General features: G+C 40.4%; 1 protein-coding gene across 1 annotated transcript in view; it reads right to left on the bottom strand.

The window, feature by feature from the left end:
• st6gal2a (ST6 beta-galactosamide alpha-2,6-sialyltranferase 2a) overlaps positions 1-18,728 on the bottom strand; it is a 103,450-nt gene that overhangs the window by 37,412 nt on the left and 47,310 nt on the right. Inside the window, exons 4-6 of the mRNA XM_088353375.1 lie at positions 13,238-13,335; positions 10,820-10,921; positions 4,723-4,897 (exon numbers count right to left, since the gene is read on the bottom strand). Coding sequence (XP_088209501.1) covers positions 4,723-4,897; positions 10,820-10,921; positions 13,238-13,335 — 375 coding nt within the window. The remainder of the gene's footprint in view (positions 1-4,722; positions 4,898-10,819; positions 10,922-13,237; positions 13,336-18,728) is intronic.

Raw genomic sequence — 18,728 nt, 5'->3', positions numbered from 1 at the left:
CAGAGTCCAACAAAATCGATACCAGATACACAAGCAGATACCGGTTAGACGGGGTCGATACCAGACTGGACGGGACAGACAGTATCGATATCAGATACACAAGCAGATACCGTACAGACGGGGTCGATACCGGACAGGACGGAACAGACAGGATTAGTACCAGATACACGAGCCGATACTGGACAGACGGGATCTATACCGGACAGGACAGGACAGACGGGATCAATACCAGATACTGGAGACTGGAATCAGATATCAGACAGGACGAGACAGACGGGATCGATACCGGATTCTGGAAACAGATATCAGACAGGACGAGACAGACGGGATTGATACTGGATACTGGAGACTGGCGCAAGATATCGGACAGGATGAGACAGACGGGATCTATATCGGATACCGGTGATCGTAACAAGATATCAGACAGGACGAGACAGACGGGATCAATAGCAGACACTGAGGACTGGAGTCCGATATCAAACAGGACGAGATAGATGGGATCGATACCCAAAACTGGAGACTGGAGTCAAATATCAGACAGGACGAGACAGACGGGATTGATACCAGACAATGGAGACTGGAGTCAGATGTCAAACAGGACGAGATAGACGGGATCGATACCGGACATGATACACAAGCAGGATACCGGACAGAGTCAAAACACACGTCGTGCGGGTGCAGAGGTTCGTTGACGGACTGACAAGGGGTGAGTGAGAGCACTAAGCTTAAATAGGAGGAAGGCCAATCAGGCAACGAGCCGCAGCCGGCGCCAAACAGGCAGGGCCAATTGAGGGCAAATGGCATCCGTGACAAGTATCATATCTTGTGGTTTGGAAATTGTTGCATCCCTGACATAAGGGGGTCACATGACAGTAAGGAAAAACAAAAATTGACATAAGAATCGCGGATCTGTTGCAAATCTTCCAAAATGACACATGATTATGCTTAAACATTTTTCATGTTTCTCTGTATTGAACATAAAAGCGACAAATTGCAGCTCTGTAAAATGGCGCGAGCTCCTGTCTCTGCCTTTTTAATATTAAGAAGAGAAAATTCCACATATTGTGACAGTTGCTGACATACTGTCTGTCACCCAGAGAGACAAAATGCAGCAATTTGACGTTCTTTCAGGAAAAAACAAAAATGGTGTTCGCAATATAGGAGGAGAAGCAGAGCACGTAGCATGCCATTGATGCGGGAGCGCCTTTGAGATAACTCTTCAGTCCATCTGAGCTCGGATGTAAGATTGATCACAGCGTGTCCATGCCACTGGATGCGTGGGTGTTTTTGAGTGTATGTTTGTGAAAATTGAAAGATAAGAGGGCAGAGAAAAGGAACAAATGGAATGTGAACGTTTTTTGCCTCCATGGATAAGATAAAAAACATTTAGCTCGATTTTTTGTGTCTGTTTTTTTACGACGACCATGTAGAGCATGTCAAACATACGGCTCTCGGGCCGGACCAGACTCGTTGGGGGATTTGTTCCAGCCTTAGGTTTCTCAGTATGTCAAAAAAAGAAGCAAATCTCGAAGTCATTTCTATCAAAACTTATGATTTTTAAAATAAATGCAAACAAACAGCCCCTCTGGCCACTAGAGGGCAGTATAAGATATACTCTCAGCTTTAGTAGTCTTTAGAAGTTTGATCTTACGTAATCTAATCTTATTGCCCATGCACTGCTAAAATGTTTATTTTGTGTTGTGTGTGTTTTATTTGTTTATTCATTTCAAACTGGTTCGACAATTAAGGAAAAACATTTTTTTCATAGCTCCCACTTGAGTTTGTGTTAGAGGTAAGATCTTGGGCCCGGGCCCGAACTAGACCCAAATTCAAATGTTAATCTTAAAGTCAGGCTTCTCACTCGTCATTTTTTTCCCCTTCATGGATGATCTGAACAGCATGCACTAACCTTTACTCGAGTATTTTTTTAGATGACTGTTTTTTAATTCTACTTGAGCAAAATATTTTCTGAAGTAACCGTACTTTTACTTGAGTAACACACTTAGACCAGTTCCCGAAACTCGTGACAAAAAGTTACCAGACACCAGGGCAGACAATGTTGCCTGCCCAGCCATAAAGTTGCCTGCCTCATTTTCTCAACTTGAAACACAATAAGATGACTAATCGCAAAAAAAAACCCGTTGATGCAAAGTATTAAGGATTGATAATCAGAATATATAACAGAACAACACTTTAAAATTCCGTTTATTATCAATCTACATTGCATGTATATGACATCTCAATTCATGCAATTGTTTGCGTTTGCGTCGTCTGCTACAAGCCACGTGAACTCCTCTTTCCCAAATGCTTTTAATGTACGTTTACGTTTTGTAGCGTCATAAATGTTGCTTCTTTTGAATATGTCTTCTGGGGCTGAGGTTTTGGCTTGATTCCTAACCACTTATCCATTTTTCTTGTGTTCTCAGTGCGTCTACTTTGGAAACCTATATGCAAATGCACGACCTTATAACGCTCGGGAAAGTCCGGAAGCACAAAGTTCTTCGACGCAGGCTTCTGATCGGCTGCCGAGTACGCAAATTGCTAAACGAACCGAAATTCCATAACTTCCAAACCGAATGAAGATTTAGAAATCGGAGTAAAGCAAACGTTTGATTTGAAAGAACAAAAACAACAAAAACTTTCTTTTTTTTTTTCTTTTTTTCTTGAAAAAGTTGTCGGCCACCCGGGCGGAGTTGTTTTGTAAGTTGTGCGGCCGACGTAAAAGATGCAAGCCCCGGGCGTCCGGGCAGACGTTATTTCAAACACTGCTTAGGCGCTGCAGTTCGGCGCCAAAATGTGCACTTCGGCGTCGAACTTATATCATTCAGACAACGCTATTATAAAGAACATCATTACCAAACTATTAGTTTAACTCCAAATGAGTAAGTCCAAAGGAATTTTCATCCTCGGTGTCACAGTAAAAGATGGGCCACTTTCTCTACGTGCCTTATTGTCCGATGTCATTTCAAGATTCAAGATTCAAAGATTCAAAATGTTTATTGTCATATGCACAGTAAAGAACCACGATTCCCTGCACAATGATATTCTTACTTTGCGGTCCACACAGTTGGCAGCGTAATAGAACTAAGAAACTATATACATGTATACATAAAAAAATATTACAAATATTAAAAGCAAAAAGGTAAAGAAAAAGATAAAACACAGTTAAAAGTGACTTTAGTGCAAGAATAGTCCAAGTATGGTCCAGTTTAAAGTGTCTGTAGTGTGCTGAGCGTGTCCGCTTCTCACCAATAGTTTACAAGCTTTACAAATGTTCTTTCTGCTTTTCGACCAAATATTTCACTATTTGCTTTTTGTAAAGTGCAGAATATGATTTTCTTTTTGATGCCATGTCATTTAGTTTTGGCGTGGAAATGAACACTTTCGCGCTGTACAGACGCTCCCCTACTTACGACAGTTCCACTTTTGAAAAACTGTAGATACGATCATTTTATTTTTGGGATAGCGAAAAATATCCGGACAATGATGTAAGTTAGATTTTGTATTGTGTGCACCTTTTTCCAACTACCGGCGTGTGGTGGCGCTGTGAGAGGTCACCCATCATCCACCCGGAAGAAAAACAATTCGGCTTCCTCTTCCTAGTTTGTGTGTAAACAGTCTATATTGTATCTCCAGCGCGCTAAGAACTTTGAAATTTTCCTTGTTTAATATCTCGTGCATTTATTCAATAGTGTAAAGTGTAAAGAAAAGGCGAGGTGTTTCTTTTGAAACGAAAGTGGAATAAAAAGGCTTGATGCGGTTGAGAAAATGGTTGGATCGCCTTTTTCTCTACCACGGAGGAGGACCTCTTAGTGCATCTTCCAAAAGTAAGTTAGCTTTATTTATCTTTATAGAGCATATCATTTTATGAAATGTTTTTTTTTATACAAAACAGTAAGTGTTACTTATACAAGCCTTAAACGTACAAAATATAGCACTGAAGCAACTTACGAACAAATTCAACTTACGAACAATCGTCAGGGCAGTAGGGCAGCGTCGGTACTTTGAAGTGCACAATTAATTTGAGGGACTCTGCCTGAAGTAAACCCAGAGCTGCTACTTCAGCTAACAACGCCCACTTTGGCACCAAAGTACGCACAGCAACGAAGTAAAGCTTCAGGTTTACTTCTGCGCTGAAGGACAATGCTGTAAAAACTAATGTCAGCTGCTGTTAGTCATGAGGGAAGAAGAAATACCATGGCAAAGCGAACAACCAGAGAGTGTTGGCTTTATTTTCAAGCAAACTTGTTGAGAAAAATGGCAACAATTCCAAACATTTCCCAGCCAGTCACCCTAAATTCATGCCTTGAAAACACAACATTAAAAATTCAGGCATTTTCAAAGATTTTTAGCACCCATAAGAACCCTGTAAACGTGGTATAAAAGCAGATAGGTGCCATGGAAGGTTTGTTTAAGGATTTTTGAATTCAATTGGACATTGTTAACAAATATTCAAATTCAGAAAATATGCTACTTTCAACCTTTTAAGGACATTTCAAATGACGCACCCCACCTTTCAGTGTAACCTATTCCAAATTAATCTGTGCAATAGTAGAAATTCGGAAAAAAAATTAAAATAAATCCCAGACACGTACTGCATGAAAACTGCGATGATGAGCAGTTATTCTGACACGGCCTCATGAATATTTGACACTCTTGATCCAAGCCGTAATAAGGCGCTTGCCTATTAGTGTCCGGTAAGGGATTATGAGATGTTCTCACCTGTGAAGCCGGATGAAGGGGGGTTGGGCTGGATGTTGGCCTTAGTATTCCCCTGAATCACATCCCAAAGGCCCCAAACGTATCTAGGATGGAGGATGTAGAAAGGCTGGTGAGGATGGAGCTTGCGGTGTTCCACGTATGGGCTGAACAGGTCGAAGTCTGGATTGGCGTACCACTGACAAAAGATAAACAACCTCAGTTCACCATTTTCAAGGCTTTACCAATATGAGAAAATGATTGATTTTCATGACCTTGCTGTATTTATTCAGAGGGGATGGATTTTTTTTGATGGGAGAATGATAAACAGCAAAAGCAATACTTAGGTCAAGAGACTTTAACCTAAAGAGTGGGTCGATAGATGTCTGGTAGTAAGAGAGGTACTATGAAAATATGTTTGGACTGATGATGATAATATTTCATTCTATGAATGTATTTCTCAGATATAAATTACTATGTACCGTTGTTTTCGTGTGCTTCTATTGGCTAAGCAGCACGCAGTATTAGGGTTTATGTGTTAAACCAGGGTTCTCAAACTCAATTTACCCAGCTGGCCGTAGGAGTTTCAAAGAAAAAAAACTGGAAAAATTCATTTTAAAATACATCAAACAGTAATCAATTAATCCATAATCAGATAGGGTTCCACTTCGAGGGACAGTGTTTATTATTCGGTGGTAACAAATGTCATTTATTAAAAAGAAAATAATGATTTGAATAATTAGATGAAGTGTATGAACTATTTTATAGATGTACCGGTACATTTTTAAAGTGCTCGTAGGCGAAGAAGTTCATGTTTATTTTCCATATCATTAGCCTCACCTAGTTCAAGTTCAAGTTTATTGTCGTATGCACAGTAAAGAACCACGATTCCCTGCACAATGAAATTCTTACTTTGCTGTCCGCACAGTTGCCAGCGTAAAAATAGCAACTAGATGCATGTATATATAAAAGAATATTATGAATATTAAAAATATAAAAATACAAGAATAACTTAAGATGAGTTAAGGCAATGAGACAAAAAGATCTCTCAGAGAGCACGGATTGTGTTAGATATGGGGAATTGACCTTTGAGACCTTATGTGTTACCAGTGGCGTTCCGCAGGGCTTAGTACTTGGTTTCCTTCTTTTCAGGATTAATAAGCTTCCATTAGATGATATTATTCAAAAGTATAATATAATATCCATTGCTATCCTGATGACACTCAACTGTATCATCCAATGGTGGAATCCACCCCACTTAATTGTGGAAATTTAGAGGCCAGCCTTACTGAGATAAAAAATGGATGTCACTTAACTTAACCCTGAAACCTCAACCCTGAAAGGAATGAAATGATCATTTATGGTCCATCTAAATGCTGTGACTTGTTTTCAAACACTGCTCTGAACATTGACAAATGTAATATCACCCAGAGTGACTCAATCAAAAATCTAGGTGTCACATTTGATCCTAATCTGTCCTTCCAAACACATGTTAAGAATATTACTAGAACAGATGTTTTCCATCTTTGCAACATTGCTTAAATTCGCCCAATGCTGTTCCAGTCTGATGCTGAGATCATAATTCATGCGTTTGTTACTTCCCGTCTTGATTACTGTAATGTACTACTGTCCGGTCTGGTGAAGGCCAGCATTAAGAGCCTGCAGCTGGTACAAAATGCTGCATCAAGGCTTTCAATTAAGACAAGAAAGTTTAATCACATTAACCCGATCTTAGCTAACCTGCATTGGCTCCCTGTCAACTAAAAATGGGATTCTAAGGTTCTGTATGTATTATACAAAATTATACATGAACTTGCCCCCTCATATCATCCAAATGTATTTTCCCCTTATGTTCCTGCTCAAAGCCCTCGCTCAGAAAATGCAGGTCCACTAGTGATCCCAAGAGCCAAGGAGAGATCTGAAGTTTTCATAGTGTTCTCCATTCGGGCCCGGTACTGTGAAATGCTCTGCCCTCTGAGACTCGATCTGCAACGTCAGTGGAACTGTTTATGGCTTAAAACACACTTATATTCAATATATTTTGATTGACCTGTATTTCATGTAGGTTTTAGATCAGGGGATGGTGCAATAATAGTCCTCAGTCTGTAATAATCTGCAGAGTGTACAGCCCTTTGAGACTTCTTGTGATTAATAATAAAGTGTGTACTTGAACAACAATAATTATCGAATTATGTGGTTTATAAGTAATAAAATTAAAATATATTATTTTTAAACCACTTATTGTACCTCCGACCCAATCGTTGTGGTCACTGTTTTCACGTTTCCTTACCCTTATCACTCACTTGTTTGGGACCCATTCTTCTGAGCAGAACAATGAAATAAAACCAAAAAAAAATCGCATTAAAATGGAATCTGGTCACTATCTAATGCGCCGATTCACTGAACAGGAATAAGAGATTGAGCAGAGCATCAACACAATCTACTGTAAGACCCGCAGTACCCACTGAAGACGGATCCACAACCCACTTTTGGGTTTGAAAAACTGTCTAGAGGTAAGGAATCTTCATTTTCACCACCATGACCTAGTTTTGATCCCCGTTGCATGCAATATTTTGGCATTTTAGCCGCAATCATTGCACTATGATGTAACGCTTATACACAAAAAAATACCGTGGCTCTTTCTGTAGTTTCATTTCCCTATACTTTATATTAAATTATGTCACAAAAGACTGTTTTTGGGGGTGAGGGGGCTTTTATCTTCAAACTCTTGCAAAGTAACAGTTTTCCAGAGGTCAACGTGACTACCAAGAAAAAGGTCATTAAAAAAGTGAACCAATTGCTGGGTGTGACTGTAATTAAATAACTGCTGGTACTCAGCACAAATGATACTATCATAAAATCAGCCTGTCAGTCAAAACCGCCCATTTTTGTATTGTGGAAGCAAATGTATTCATTGGGCAACAACTAAAACTGATGAGCGCAGCGAATTGCAGCAGCGAGGTGATCATTTTCTGGCCCATGAAATGAGGTCCTGAGAGAGAGGAGCAACAATAGTCCTTCGGGGAAGAAAGGAGGTCAAGTATCAAATGAAGAAGGTTGAGGCGCTTTTTAAAATGCCATGTGTCTTATTTAAAATACTTTATTGGTTAACATTGAATGAATATTCTTTTATCTCACTCCAAAGGACATTTTCGTCCTTAAACATGATTTTATTTGTGTGTAGTCTAAATGTGTTAAATGTATGCTTGTCGTTATTTGGTTATTATTATGACATGGTTATTTTTTCCGTTGTATCCTTGAGAATATGAGTTGTTTCATTCATTATTTTACCAAGATATTAAATGCGTCATCGTAGTTAAGTTTTCCAGGTATATCCTTTTCATTCTTTTAAATTATTACAGCAATATTGTAATCGAGTTAATCGTTTGGTAGTAATTATTGCAGCTTATGATTTCAAAACCAAAACAGGAGGAGGACCCAGATGCGTAACGTTTCTCACACAAGCTTTATTTTACGGGAAATGGGGCAGTCATGCATGTTAACACAAACGCCAGTGATTCGGCGATCACTAGGCGGAAGAAGTAAGGTATCAGTCTGGCGTGGAACAATAGGAAGCCAGAGGCCGACAAGATCTATACCAGTTACACGAGCAGACACCGGAAAGATGGGGTCGATACCAGACAGGAGAGACAGGATTGATATCAGATTCAGGAGACTGGAGACAGATATCACACAGGAGGAGACTGACGGGATTGATACCAGACACTGGAGTACGATATCACACAGGACGAGATAGACGGTGACGATACCCCATACTGGAGATTGTAGCAAGGTAATAGGCAGGGTAAGACAGACGGGATCGATATCAGACACTGGAGATCGATATCAAACAGGACAAAATAGACGGGAACGATACCGGACAAGTGGAGATCTATATCAAACAGGACAAAATAGACGGGAACCATACAGGACAGGATAAACAAAGTCAGAGAGAGTCAAATCCCACGTCTTATATTTATATTATATTTGTTGAAGGACTGACAAAAGGTGAGTGAGAGCACTGAGCTTAAATAGGAAGGAAGCCAAGCAGTCAACGAGCCGCAGCTGGTGCCAAACGGGCGGTGCCAATTGGCAACGGGCGGGGCCAATTGGCAACCGTGACATATGATTATTCAAAGACTCGAATTTACTTATTTACTTCTTATTTTACTCACTTGGCGCCACAAGATACCCATTTATTTAGTTGTTATACAATCTCGACATTGTTATGAGTCGTATCCTGATTTGCTGTTGGACAAGGGGAGGCTTTGAGTCTTGCTTTGTGTCTCATCAAACCACATGCGGGATTTAGTCTGGATGAAGGACTGCTGTGAAAGGAATTTTCCACAAACTTCTGTGTTGCACCCCTTTTGTATAGGAATGTTTTTCAGCCATTTTGAAATTCAATTTCGAAACCAATACAGACTCGGTCTTTACTCACAAGCCCAGAATAATCTGTTTTGTTTTATCATGATTAAAATCTCAAACTTCTCACTCCAGCGTTTGTTTTCACCCCTCGTGTCCCGTGACCCTGATATGATGCAAACGCACAGGTGAATAAAAAGTCTGTCATCCACAGGTTAATCAAAAATTTCGAACCTGAAATTACATGAAAGACTAATTGCTGGGACACCTTGTTAAATCACAAAGTAACTGTGACTAACCACAGTTTTGGGAAAGTTGAGTTAAGATTCCACAGGTTTCACCCAAAACTGCCACCACCGGTGTTGAATCAAGAAATCTCCTAAACTAAATCTGTTATACAAAGTGAAGTAGGCTACAAAATCAAAATGAGAAAAAGGTGATTTAAATATATCAGCCCTGAAAGGGTCACAAAGCTATTTTCAAGGCTGTATGGCTCCAGTGAACCACTCACAGAACCATTATACACAAGAGAAAACTGGGAACCCTTCCCAGGAGTGGGCGACCAACCTATTTTAATCCAAGAGTGCGAAGACAGTTCATCCAGGAGGTTACAAAAAGCTTGAAAAACATCCAAGGAAGTGCAGGCCTCGCTGGAGTCAGTTAAAGTCAGTGTTCATGACTCCATTATAAGAAAGACATTAGCCAGAAATGGGTAACTTCCCAGGCGAAAACCACTGCTGTCGCAAAAAAAACAAAGAGTCGTCTCACATTTGCCAAAAAACATCAAGAATCTATATTCTAGATAATCCACAAGGCTTTTGGAAAAACGTTCTGTGGATCGATGAGTCAAAAATTAAACTTGTTGAAAGGTGAACAGCCCTTTACACCTGAGAAAATGGTGTCAACAGTGAAGCATGGTGGTAGTGTGACGGTCTAGGGCTGCTTTTGCTGTGGTTGACGGAATAATGAATTCTGGCGTTTACCAGAAGATCCTGAGGGAGAGCGTCCAGCCACCAATTTGTGTCCTCAAGCTCAATCACTAGATCATGCAGCAGGACAACAATCCGAAACACATCAGCAAGTCTACCTATGAATGGCTAAAAAAACTAAATTGAGGTTCTGGAATGTGCAGGCCAAAGTCCCGATTTAAATCCAATTGAGATGTTGTGGCGTGACCTTAATGGGCAGTTCATGCTAGAAAACACTCCAATATGGCAGACTTGAAACAATTTTGCAAAGAAGAGTGGGCCAAGATTCCTCCGCAGCAAGATTCATCCGCGGCATTGTGAAAGACCAATTGTCCTAAAAGTTTCGTTTCTGTTATCGCAGCGAAAGGTGGCCCAACTCGCTATTAGATTCAGGAGGTAATTACATTTTCACTTGGGGCCAGATAGGTTTTCACTTTTTCTTGCCTTAATAAAAAGAATCAACATTCAAAACTGCATTTTGTATTTCCTTGGGTTGTCTCTGTGTTATAGTAAAATCGGTTTGACAATCTGAAACCTTTGTAAGTGATAAATATTCAAAAAAACACCGAAATCAGGAAGGGGGTAAATACTTTTCAGCACTTTATGGTATAGGGGCACCTCTATATACGAGAATAATTCAGTAACACGCCCAACACTGGCTGACAGTGAGCAGTTTGAGGTATATTTATAATCTATTTCTGCTTGTTGAGATGAGTCAACTGTCAAAGAACAGACAAAAAAAAACACAAGCGCATCAACCACTCTAAAGGCGGAAAAAGGCAACTGACCTTGTGCAGGTTGAGATTGTAAGGCGCCGGGTCCCAGGCCACCAAGGTTACATTCTTGTAGAGAGAACTGGTCCAGAAATGATGCTTGGGATTTGCCATCACCTAGAGATGACATTTGACACGTTTGAATAGTTGCACACACAAAAGAGACTTGTAACTGGAGCAAGCTATGCTTAAGTCACTTACAGTAAGCCATGAATTGAACTATTTCCTGTATACTTTCTATGAAAATAATAAAATGAAACATGATGGATATCAACGTCAATCTGAAAGGGAAAAAATGACAGAAAAGCATCCATTAATCCATCCATTATCTGCACTGATTATCCTTAGTAGGATCGCAGGGATGCTGGAGCACATCCAAGCTATCTTTGGGGAATGGGCAGAGTGTCATGATTACCGATGTGAATCACCTGTGCCCGCTCCTTTGGCGCCAACTGCCTTGGACTCTTAATGGCTCACTGTCCCTATTTAAAACCACTCCTATCTGTCCCCTTTTGTCAGTCCGTCTGCGAACCTCAGTTAACACTAGGCAAACCTTTTTTGACCCTGACTCCCACCTGTCTTTGCTCCCGTCTGTCCCCTGTCTTCGACCCGTTTTTGATCCTGACCAAGTCCACTCTCCCGTCCCGGCTTTCGACCTATTGTTGTCCTCGAATACGTCTACTCTCTTTCCTGGATTACGACTCGCTTCCGATCCCGACCACGATTTTGCTCTCCTTTCCCAGCTACTGACCCGTTTTTCCATCGCCTATACCGCCATTGCTCGCCACGGAAGATCCGCTTCCGGATTCAGAGCGAGCTGCTTCCCGCGCCTAGTGAACACCGGATTGTAGGCGCAGCCCTTCCTCCTTCCTTTAATAAAACTTGTGAGAAACGTAAACGCAATTGGGTCATGTTTCCGTTTTGTTCCTGACACAGTTGACACCCTGAACTGGTTTACAGCAAGTCACAGGGCACACAGAGACGGACAACTCAATTTGGACCGGTCAATTAACCTGACATGAATGTTTTTGGAATGTTGGAAGAAACCGGAGTGCCCAGAGAAAACCCACAGAGGCACGAGGAGAACGTGCAAACTCCACACGGAAAGGCTGCAGTAGCTGGACTTGAACCCTAACCTACGCACTGTGGTGATTTTAAATGTGATTTTCACATCCATCCATCCATCCATCCATTATCTGGACCGCTTATCCTCAGTAGGGTCGCGGGGGTGCTGGAGCCCATCCCAGCTGTCTTCGGGCAGTGGGCAGGGACACCCTGAACTGGTTGCCAGCCAGGGACAGACAATTCGCTCGCTCATTCACACCTAAGGACAATTTGGACCAGCCAATTCACCTGACAAGCATGTTTTTAGGAATGTGGGTGGAAACCGGAGTGCCCGGATTAAACCCACGCAGGCACAGGGAGAACATGCAAACTCCACACAGGAAGTTCGATCTGTGCCGCACACGCACTAACCACTGCTCCACCGCGCCACCGTGCTGCCCTATTTTCACTTATGAAAGCTAAAAGGTAACCATTGTCGACACTTAAACACAAAAGAACAAGGCTGCAATGGGCTAATGAGAGGCAATCATGGACTGTGGATGACTGGATAAAGGTTATCTTCGGAGATGAGTCACGTTTGTTTGGTAAGATCTACAAATAGGACTACCTAGAATCTTCTTCCTTCAATTGAAAAAATACTTGGAGATGATGAACTCATTTTCCAAGATGACAAAAACTGTGCAAGCATTCCTTGGAGAAAGACGCATCAAGTCAATGTCATGGCCTGAAAATAAACCAGATCTCAACCCAATTGAAAACCTGAGGTGGAAATTGAAAAAATGTCCACAACAAGGCTTCGACCTTGATGATCTGGCAACTACAATCAAAGAGAATTGGGCCCAGATTGATGAATAATTCTGTTTATCACTCATCAAGTCCATGCCTCAGAGACTACAAGCTGCCATAAAATCCAAAGGTGGGGCCACTAAATACTAGTGATATGTTTTGATTGTCATTTCTTTGTCTGTTTTTCAATATTCTATATTTTTTCCTCGGAATGGAGCGATTACTCGTCCAAGACTGATGATTCCATACTTTTTCTGGGGGTCTGAGTATCTAAAATTCCTTGCAGTAAGTATACAAAGAAAACCACTGTTTTTATCAATAGAAAATGAATGCTACTTCAAGTAAGATCCAACTGAGTCGTAACCCAGATGAGGAAAGATTTCACATCTGCACAGCTTTGGAAGCAGATGTAAACGTTTTTCCGTATCTGGAGGCAAGGCCATATTTTTTTCATGCTCCAACATTTTTAACCATATGGTGTCTATTTATATAAATAATCCATCACATGTCCCTCCGCAGCACATCAATGTGTTGGAGAACGTCAACACCTGTCAACTTGGTCATTATTATTCATGTTCTCACCATGGAGTTGATGATGCGTATGGTGGTCTTGTTGCCCACATCTCTCTCGTAGCCTTCGGTGGGCGCCGCATTGAACCTCAAGACTGCGTCGTGGGCATCTGGAAGCAGACATGCGTGCAATCACTTAGTGACAAACTTGAATGCAGGCTTAGGGAGGAACAGAATACAATACAGCGTTTTGTCATCAGGATGCACAAAAACATGTCATTGTATTCAGTTACAGTTCCAGAAGAAAGACTTCATCAAATTACATCCATTCATTATCTGCACCGCTTATCTTCAGTAGGGTCACGGGGTTGCTGGAGCCCATCCCAGCTATCTTCGGGCAGTGGGCAGGGGGACAGCCTGAACAGCCAGGGACAGACTACGCCCCCGCTCATTCACACGTAGGTACAATTTAGACCGGCCAATTAACCTGAAATTCATGTTTTTGGAATGTGGGCGGAAAGCGGAGTGCCCGGGGAGAACATGCAAACTCCACACAGTAAGTTTCGATCTCATGACCTCAGAACTGTACCGCGCATCCGCTAACCACTACGCTGCTGTGCTGCCCCAAATTATAGGTATATTTTGTAAAAATACGATTTTTTTTTTTTGCAGGATTACAATTTTATTTGAATGCATTTTTATTTTGCACAATACTGGGAACAATGTTAGCTTTTTTTTTTTACATTTGCCATGTCTGGTCGCGCCGCTCACTCTCTGCAGTCTCATTTATTGTACAATGATGCAGCTCAATACACGATACTATGTGGTTTAAATGTGACCCCTTTTTCTGTTGGACTGCATGCAACTGTCATGATTACTCATTGCACTCACGTGTGCCCGCTCGTTTGGCGCCAGCTGCTGCTGGTTACCTGATTGGTTCCCCCTCCTACTTAAGCACAGTGCTTTCACTCGCTCTTTGTCAGTCCGCCAGGGCACCTCTGTTTACACAAGGCAAGCATTTTGACTCTGACTCATGTCCGTTCCGTTTTTGTCACCCACTCGTTTGTTCCTGATTTCCCCGTTCGTCTCCGGCTATGACCCGTTTTTTGACCCTGACCACGTTCTGATCTGCCGTCCCGACTAACGACCCGTTTTTTGACCCCAACCATGTTCTGATCTCCCGCTCCGGCTAACGACCCGTTTTTTGACCCCGAAAACTTTCTGATCTACCGTCCCAGCTAACGACCTGTTTTTTCCTGTCTAACCACGCTATGATCTCCCGCTCCGGAAAACCACTTCTGCATTCCGAACACGCTCCCATCCCTTGAGTGGCTTGCTTCCCTTGTCCAGCGAGCACCGGATCGCTGGCGCTGATTTTTCCTCTATATCTCAATGAACTTGTGAGTAACGTTACGCATCTGGGTCCTCTTTCTGTTCTGGTCCTGACAGCAACTACCTGATCTTGGCTTGTTCTAGTTTTCAAGGTTATATTGATCTTCTGTCTTAAACAACATTTAGTAAGTGTGTTTACATTTATTTTATTTTGTCTTTTAATTGCATATTTGGTATTGGCGTCATCCAAAATTGATAATACTTGTAATAAATCTTTTCTAGTAATCAAATTGCGCTACTGATTACATTTTATATTACAATACAAGACGCTGCTTGAATGTATAAATGAATAAATGAATGAATGAATGAATGAATGAATGAATGAATGAATGAATGAATTAAGTTTATTAATGTACAGCACTAAAAAAAAAACAGCATCAACAACTAATTAACAGAAGGGAACAACAAAATATTTGCATGTGCCCAAAGGGAGTAGGCTGAAGCGGAAACATTTAAATGCGCATCCCTGTCGCATGTTTTTCTTTGCAGAAAAATTAAAAAAAGGGAATTACATTTCAAACCTAGAAAAGTATTGCTAGTGACTTGTACAGCATATAAGCCACAAAGGTAATCTTAACATATTAATTGTATATGTGTAACGGGTGTAAGAATAACTTTTGTTTTTTTGAAATTCCTGCTGAAATATGTGTATAGTTTTTGGTAAGTGTCCTGCAATGATGAGTCCAACAGTGCCATCTGCTGGTATAAGGTGGGGCTTGCTTTTGGCTTCTGACATGTGACCGGGAGGCGGGGTTTGGTTTGTCTTCAGAGAGAACTGCTACTGGTAAGACACATCTTTTGGTGCTCCACAAAAGAAGTTAATTTTAAACATTATAACCCCAGCTGACAAATCTCTCAACATGCACAGTAATGTGATTGATATTGTCAAGCTGTTTAGATTTATTTTCGTTTTGTTTCTGTTTTACTAAAATGTAATTCCCCTTGTAGAGATCAAAGAGATCAAAGCCAGCAGAAAAGCGAATGTTGTGACTCATTCATTTGCAGGTAAATTGTACCCGTTTTTATACTCATTATTGTCTTTATTTCTATTTTCTCATATACATTAAAAAGGATGATGTTGGTTAAAATTCAGACTAAAGAAAAAGATGTTGAATTCATTGTAAACGTTAAAAATCCACTATACGATCTCTTGTTAAAAGTATCTTGTTAAAATGGATGTAAAATGTATTGTGATATTCTAAAATGTATTTTATGTAAATTGAAAAGAAAGCTCTTGCTCTATGCTTTGTTGGGCAGTCTTCAGAGAGAACTGCTACTGAGATCAAAGAGATCAAAGCCAGCAGAAAAGCTAATGTTGTGACTCATTCATTTGCAGAAACTGTAATAAAAACCTCATCATCCAGTCCAGCGTGAATGTGGATCTTTGGTGGGACAAGTACACCGCGGTTACATATGTATATAGGTAATAATATATTTATCCGAAATACGTATAGCATATATTATATAACTCGTTCCATAAATGAATATCTTTTAGGGTAGCAAAATGGCTTTTCAATGCTGTGCGAGACCTTAAAGTTATAGATTCTAAACAGTCAAAAATTCCTCTTTCAAATGACGTCATCAGCAACATAATAAGAACACAAGAAAACATCTTAGCTCAAGTAGTCGCAGATATGAGAGAAATTCTATACATCTTGAATTTTAAAAATAATTTGATTTCATTTCACACTAAAGTAGGGAAAATGAGCAGTAGCTCCAACAGGGTTAAGAACCATTGAATTCGGTTAAAAAGCACCTATTCTATGCATTCCTCAATACCATCTATATCGTGAAAGGAGCTTTCAGATTAATAACTAAATACAAAAAAAATATAATAACTCGATTACCCTTTCGGGAATTTTACAGACAGAAATATTTTGCGTGTTCGACATTCAAATCATTGTGCAATCAAACCTATTCAAATTTGAATAGAATTGAGTGAAATCTCAATGAAACACTGTCATCGGCAATTGTTGCAATCCTGATATATTACTGCTCTCTTGCGGTCACTTTTGGTAATTGAAATAGGCACAAGACTCAAATTCCAAAAACTTGGAGTACCAAAAGGATTTCTCAAATAGATTGAACGAAAGGTAGTTTGACACGGATATTGTAGAATAGTCGCACGCCTTTTTTTTTTTTTTTTTTTTTAAAAGACCAAGTTTAAGAAAAGAAACCTGACTCCCTGGAGCCAATCAACAATGCACTATGGAGTATAGCAGAATTTACCCAGAAATTCAAAAAAGAAGTGCATTTCAAAATAATTCAAGTACTCAAAATGAACTTTTATTCTGATTATTTTGTCTGCAAGTAAATACTGGGAAAACATGTAAAGGCTGAAGCAGCACTGCGAACAATTTAGCAATAACACTATTCTGAGTTTGCGGGAATAGGAGAAACGGCCATTATTTTTTTATTTACAGAACACACTGGGGTTTTTGTCCTTGTTTGTCTTCAAGATACTAAAGTCTATATCTGTCACGGTTGCCATGGCGCCCAGTTGGCCCCGCCCGTGTGGCGCCAAGTGCGGTTCGTTGATAGATTGGCTTTCCGTCTGTTTAAGCTCAGTGCTCTCACTCTCCGTTTGTCAGTCCGTCAACGAATTGCTGCCCCGCAAGACGTGGCTTTTGACTCGGTCCTGTTTCCTGTTGGTATTTCCAGTCCTGTATGGTTCCCATTTATTTTGTCCTGTTTAATATCGGTTTCCAGTTTCGTTCCCGTCTAGTTTGTCCTGTTTAATTTCGATACCCTGTTTTGATATCAATCCTGTCTATCCCGTTGTTTAATATCGCTTTCCAGTTTCGTTCCCGTCTACTTTGTCCTGTTTAATTTCGATACCCTGTTTTGATATCAGTCTTGTCTGTCCCGTTGTTTAATATCGGTTTCCAGTATTCTTCCAGTGTAGTTTGTCCTGTTTAATTTTGATATCCTGTTTTGATATCTGTCCTATCTGCCCCGTTGTTTAATATCGGTTTCCAGTATTGTTCCGGTCTAGTTTGTCCTGTTTAATTTCGATATCCTGTTTTGATATCAATCCTGTCCGTCCCGTCCTGTCCGGTATCAACCCCATACGTCCCATATCTGCTCCGGCAATTGGTATCGATCTCGTAGGCCTGTGGCTTCCTACCATTCCCCTCCAGACTGCTGCCTAACGTGCTCCCCATTTCCCGTAAAATAAAAGGCTTCTGTGAGAAAGGTCACGCATTTGGGTCCTGATCCAGTTTAGATTCTTGACAGTATCTCATTAATCTTTAACTGTATGTATCTGTGTTTGGCCACATTGAACATGTGATAACAATTTTTGCCGGCATTTTTTCAGGGTGAGCTGGGGGTGCGTGTAGGTCGTCAACTCACATTTGCAGGGCATTATCACCATCTACTGTTAAAGAATGTATTGGACCCTCAATTTTTTTTCTCTTAGCATTAATTTACCCACTGAAAACGGACCCGCGACCCACTTTTGGGTCGTGATCCACCAGTTGAGAAACATTGATCTGGGAGAAAAGGGGGCATAAAAGTATTTTCCATGTTAAGATTCAAAAAAACGTACACGATATTTGCAAATAAGAATATTATTTCTTGTTTGTGTTGGTTTGTTGGTTAACTACTAGGGTCGTAGGAGCACCATTTCCTGTGGCGTGTCTTGGCCAAGTACAGCCTGGTGGTGCCCACCCCTCTCCAGCCCCACATTTGTTTTCACCCGGTCTGTGTATAAAAGGTAAGCACTATTTAAATTCTAATTTTAATACAAATGTAAATTGTGTGATTATCACAGAAATATTCAGATAAATCAATACAATAAAAATAAACAAGTGCAGTTTAAATAAAAGGAGTAGGACAGAATTGGAGATCTTGAGTTTCAGTTTATAAATGTGACCACACGATGGCAGCAAAAGACAAATTTTAAAATTATTTAAATCACATCGGACCCCATTATGTGAATAAACCGCCTTTAGATAAAAAAAAGAAACATACGTGTGTAAATACATGCATATTAAATCAATTGACTAAATAATTAAATGAGTCAGAATAAATGCTTATTTTCAGGCGGACTATTTGTAACATTTAGGAGAAAGAAAAAAGGCATAAATCAACTAAACAATTATATTCACTTTAAAAACGCACTTTAATCTGGAAACTGAGGTTGTAAACCGTATTGGAATATAGAATA

This window comes from Urocampus carinirostris, chromosome 14, assembly GCF_059441175.1.
Source record: "Urocampus carinirostris isolate Australia breed hairy pipefish chromosome 14, RoL_Ucar_1.0, whole genome shotgun sequence".
NCBI lineage: Eukaryota > Metazoa > Chordata > Actinopteri > Syngnathiformes > Syngnathidae > Urocampus > Urocampus carinirostris.
This window is presented reverse-complemented; position numbering and strand designations above follow the sequence as displayed.